The sequence below is a fragment of the Lactuca virosa genome, chromosome 1, assembly GCF_052849685.1.
Source record: "Lactuca virosa cultivar CGN04683 chromosome 1, Lactuca_virosa_CGN04683_v6, whole genome shotgun sequence".
NCBI classification, from domain to species: domain Eukaryota; kingdom Viridiplantae; phylum Streptophyta; class Magnoliopsida; order Asterales; family Asteraceae; genus Lactuca; species Lactuca virosa.
The window spans coordinates 7,247,107-7,252,228 of record NC_136426.1 but is presented as its reverse complement, the minus strand read 5'-3'; the positions used below and the strand labels follow the sequence as shown (position 1 = coordinate 7,252,228).

The 5,122-nt window shown below is 32.0% G+C and overlaps 1 protein-coding gene across 4 annotated transcripts; it reads right to left on the bottom strand.

Annotated features, from left to right (window-relative positions):
- Positions 1 to 661: 661 nt before the first annotated feature.
- LOC145132123 (O-fucosyltransferase 7-like) lies at positions 662 to 4,514 on the bottom strand. Of its 4 annotated transcripts, XM_079066786.1 has the most exons (12): positions 4,153 to 4,514; positions 3,452 to 3,538; positions 3,095 to 3,194; positions 2,935 to 3,002; positions 2,716 to 2,804; positions 2,444 to 2,624; positions 2,246 to 2,374; positions 2,037 to 2,170; positions 1,724 to 1,937; positions 1,456 to 1,640; positions 1,246 to 1,341; positions 662 to 1,116 (listed from the first exon to the last, which is right to left on the bottom strand). In XM_079066786.1, the coding sequence occupies exons 1-12, from the start codon at positions 4,309 to 4,311 to the stop codon at positions 957 to 959; spliced, it is 1,602 nt and encodes a 533-aa protein (XP_078922912.1). In that variant the 5' UTR covers positions 4,312 to 4,514; the 3' UTR covers positions 662 to 956. The 4 variants fall into 4 exon arrangements, with proteins under 4 accessions (XP_078922912.1, XP_078922920.1, XP_078922937.1 ...); XM_079066794.1 differs by lacking the exon at positions 3,452 to 3,538; XM_079066811.1 differs by lacking the exon at positions 3,452 to 3,538 and having other exon boundaries at positions 3,095 to 3,203; positions 4,153 to 4,278.
- Between the last annotated feature and the right edge of the window lie 608 nt (positions 4,515 to 5,122).

The following is a 5,122-nucleotide window of genomic DNA, read 5'->3' as shown; positions in this document are numbered from 1 at the left end:
ATTTAGTTTTGCTTCCCTATTCACTTTGAGCATGTGTAGCTAGTATCTGCTAAAGGTTTTCTTTGGGTGAATGTTTCTACCACTTGGATATTTATGTATGTTCTCTTGCTTATCTTCACCTTTCTTCTCGTACAGATTTATTATGTTTTTTCAACTTATTTCCCCTGATTCACACCGCCTTTTATTCATCACGGATTAACGTTTTGTATGTAGTGAACTTTCATAGGATTGCAAAATTGTTATTTTTATATTTTCTTTTTCTAGCTGAAGGGATCTTTCCTCATTTTGTGGGACTGTCGGACACATTTGTGATTACAAAATTCTTTTTTCTAGCCGAAGGTCTTTTACGGAAGTGGTTTCGTTCTCTACATCCCCTTTACCCTATTTAGTATAGAACTGGGGTAATGTTGTCTTCGTCTTGTATTGCATTTGATTAGCTTTAAAGTGGATGAAAGTGGCATCAAAGGTACAAGTCTAAGGTGTAACATCATGATTCACGACTTATTCTTGATCCTCTTGTATGTGTGAATGACATACATGAAACGTCTTCATACTCCAATTGCAGTCTAAAGAAATTAATAAGTTAATTAGTTAGATTAAATTGGAAACCTAGCGGATTTGTGAAATGTTGCACATAAGAGATTGTATATAATGTGTAGAATACTAATAACTTTTTTCTTCTATCTTTCTCAATTTTTATTGCTGTATTAATAACAACATTGTCTAAGAATGGATTGAAGAATACACAAAACTCTACTCTAACGACACCAGTACTAGTACTAATTCTATATCAAGTAATGTATCCCTTTCTTTTCTTTCTCCCACCCAATAAACCATCTCCACAAATCTCATACTTTTGTTGCTCCCCTCTCACCAGTTTTCATCTAAAAACCTATCTACAATGCCTGTGATTTTACCCAAAAAGTATGCTTCTCAAAAACAACAAGAGCTTATGTTTACGACTTTTTGATGATTTCATTCTCTGTTGAATCCATTGACTCCATTTGACACAAGCAGTCAGGCAAAGGGTTGACATAAAAGGCCTCTTCTGAACGAAATCTATCCGTTCCTTTTGTCCCTGTGATTGGACCTTTTCTCTTCCGTGGTGACCCTTGCCTGCCATTAACATAAAACCAAATCAAAAAACTAGATGAAAGTAATGACCATTTTAACCCTTGTGAGGTCTTTTTGAACACATAAAAATGACTTGACAGTTGGTGTTTGAGAGACAAGGAAACAACATACCGTCTTTTGTGGATCTCAATTATCCGGCTCGAAAGTTTCTTGCCTTCTTTCATTGTGCCATTACTAATTTTGTCAAAAATACGAACAAGGAGTTTTCTGATCCACAAAAAAAATAAAAATAATTACAAGGGTCCAGTGTCTAAAATACAGCTAGTAAAACAACATTAGTAGCAAAAGTTAAGCATGTGAGTCAGTATTTAAATGATTTACCTGTCAGGAGAAATAGTTTTTCTGTGGCCTAAAAACCGCCTATGACCTTCAACTGCCCTTGCCATGTTCCCAGAATAAGAGGGAATAAAAATATCACTCTCCACTGAAACAATATAATCCAAAGCTGCCATTTGAGATGCATGCTCAATAAACGGATCAAGCTCCTCAACACTCGCCAATTTTTCCTTCAAACACAAACACAAAACATATGAATACAATTTGGATTTGCTTCAAATTCAAATTACCACAACTGTTACAAACTACACACCTTTCTCATTAACGTGGGAAAGCGAGATTGAAGAGCCTCCATACGCGAATCCCCACCATAGATTTCTCCAGCTGCAATGTATATAGGAGTTGTTGAAGGGAATCCAAGGGCTCTTAGAAAGATTCCAACTTCTTTTGGAGTCAATGGACAATACCCTTTTGCTCTTTGTTCCATTGAATCAATGTCTTTCACTTTCCAATACGATGTATTTTCTCTACAAAATAAAACCATTACATTTAATGTCAGCAAATGTGCTTGATACATAGGAAACATACGTTACATATTATTTATTGTTATAAAATATGTGTTTTACCTAATGGAAGTAAGCTCATTAGCTTCTTCAATGGATAAATCATGTGTGCATCCACTAAAAGCAAGCATGTCCTTTTCGTATCTCAAATGCAATGCAATGTAAGGTCCATAAGCCCGCATCCTATCCACCAACAACTACAAACAACAAATTATTTACTTTAAAGAAAACCCACAATTCAATTTAAAAAAAATAAAAATTATTTTAATTACTTTTCCCATTGCTTCTATACGAGGTGAAAAACGTAGGGCTTTGTAACATGCACGACAACGTAGCTTCTGAATATCAGGTGGAAGGTTATTATTGGCTAGTCTTGAATCAGATTTAGCTGCCCGAATAACCTAAAAAAATAGGGATCAAAATTGTCACAATTAATCATCTTTTTTGCAAAATGATATAAAATTTTGTACCTGATAATCATCCCACAAGCTTGCTATTTCTTGCTCATAGTAATCAATCCCAGACCAGCTTCTAAAGTGCTTCACAGCTCTAGTAGCACTCATCAATTCTTTTGGAAGCTTTCTGATTATTTTCACATCATCAGCCAATGAAGTAATGAAATAATCTTCATCAAATACATCCGAGAAGTTGCTGCATATTCAAAGATATATAAACTTTATTATATCAAGAAACCCAAAACTTCAAATTTCAATTATTTTGTTTATTTAAATAAAAATGGTACCTTGTGTCCTGCCAAAATGAGCGTTTATCAAGCTCTGGTACCACAAGAGTTGCATTTATAATACGTGCAACTGCTACCATATCACATATCTGTGAAAACAAGTCACATTTAATGTACTTTCAGTGATTTGTTTACAAATATAAACAAGAAAATTTTAAAAGTAGAATGATTTGATAAGGAAAAAACAGAAAAGTATGTTGTTATGTAAGAGAAACATACCCCAGCACGCATTTGATTGAGCCCACCATTTGTATGAACAAGCAAGTAGCCTCGAGTTTCTTGTGGAACTAAGTAAGATTATTAAGATTAACATCATAAAATGATAAAAAATAAATCATTTTTTTTTATAAATTTAAGAAGCAAAATCACGAGTTCTAACCTATATAAGATGAACTTGGATCAACACAAGGGGCAAAGTCACGATTAGGTGGAGGCTTCCATAACTTGTGGGAATCCAATGAGCTGTTGGCACCATCCAACTGTCAAGTCTAAAGGAGTGAAAACATGAAAGATCATTTTTTCAAACTTATAGTATTTTTTTATGTTTTTTTGATATTGAATGATCAAGTTAGAGTGGCTCAAAAAACGCATTGACCCTTCTTTAATGACTCAGGCACAATGATTTTGAGAGAGATCATGTGTGAAATGGTAGATGAAAGATTTTAATTGGATTTAAAAGATGAAAAAGTAGAAATTGGAAATCATAAAAGTTATCTGTTGAGTGAATCACATTAACCTTGAGAGCAGGGAGAGGAGCTTTTGAGAAATGGGGTTGAATCCAGCTTCGCTCTTTGCTCAACTTTTGGTATCGAATTTCATGTTGCTACAAACAAAATCAGACATTTTTAAGTTGAAATTCGATTAAAAAAACACACAAAGTTACAAGAAATAGTACTTTCGATGATCATAAGATGACAAAAGATCATTAAGAAGTAAAACCAGAAAAAAAAAATCAAGAAATATAACTTTTTAGTGTCCAGATTCATGTTGCAACAGATTTAGAAACGAACCACGATCGGTGAAAATCGCATTCAACAATTTGAGTAATACCCACAAAAAAAAAAGAACAAAAAACAGAGATTTAAAAAAGTTACGAAAAACCCTTAAAATCCCCATTTGATCACAAGAAAAAATTAACCAAATACCCATAAGGTTAGCAATGATCTGCCCAATTTAGAAACTTTTAGTGATTGAAGTTTTGAAAAATAAAGATTTGCTAGCAAAAGAAACCTTCAAACATGACTTTTTAGAAGATGAATCTTTAAATCTTGGTTTAGAACAGTAAACTATTGAAAAAAAAAATCACATTCTTACCACTAAATTAGAATCGATTCAAGAAGAGTAAACTAATTTATTTAACAACAAATATAACACGAAAACTAAAACCCTAGTTCAAGATTTAAAACCCGTATTCAGAAACAGGTAAAGAAAAATCACCGTTGGGAGCTTGTAAGGATCAGGAAGCATAGAAACTTGTGAAGGAGGGAAGAACAGATGCAAATGAGCAGAAAGCAAAGCCACCAATGAAATTGAAGCTATTGCGCACGTTAGCAGTCGCCGCATTAACCCTAACTTCCTCCATCTCTTTTTTTGCATCTCTATAATATTTCTTTTTTACTTTGCTGAAATCAATGAAGACACCAGTTACACACAGCATCAAGAACACGCACTCCTCTTTTTTTGTCGATCAAGATCTTCAAAAGGAATGATTTTGCCAGATGGGTTCCTTTCTTTCTTTCTCTCTCTATATCTATTCGTTGTATATATATGTGTTGTTTTTTTTATACTTTCGTCGACGTCTAATGCTTCTGGCCCTTTTCAAGTAGGACTTGGTAAGTTTTCAGCAAAGAATTTTGTACATTTATTGTGCTAATTTAAATAGGAAAACAGAAAATTCGGTTCAATTTTGGATTTTGTGTGAATATTTAGTTTCATCTCCACTAAGTGTAAGACTCATGTATTATATGGGTTAATTAAAAAAAATTAAATATAAATATCTAAATATTTAACAACTTTGGATTTATAAGAAAATAAGAAAAATAATGAATTATTAAAATTAATTTTTTATCTTTTAAATTTAAATAAATAAACAAAATAAATTAATATGTTTTAATTTGCGAATTTTGAAATAAAAAGGTAACTATATTAATGAAATTAATATTCATTTATTACTACATTTATTGTAGTTATTACATTAAAATATTATGTGAAATTTATTAAATAGAAAAACTCATAAAATGACATGTAAAAAACTATAAAATAACATTTGGCAATTTGAACGAGAGTGTGACATGTGACAAAAAAACCTTCATTTATTATAGTAGATATTTATTTTGGTTTCTATTTTAATTGAGTTATGCTATTCATATATTCCATTATTAAATATAAATTTTTATTTTAAGTTGCT

Coding starts and splice junctions, on each gene's coding strand:
- LOC145132123 (XM_079066786.1), bottom strand. CDS start 4,311: ATGCAAAAAAAGAGATGGAGGAAGTTAGGGTTAATGCGGCGACTGCTA. Junction 3,003..3,094: donor TCCAAGTTCATCTTATATAG/GTTAGAACTCGT, acceptor AATCTTACTTAG/TTCCACAAGAAACTCGAGGC. Junction 1,641..1,723: donor TTCCCACGTTAATGAGAAAG/GTGTGTAGTTTG, acceptor TTGTGTTTGAAG/GAAAAATTGGCGAGTGTTGA.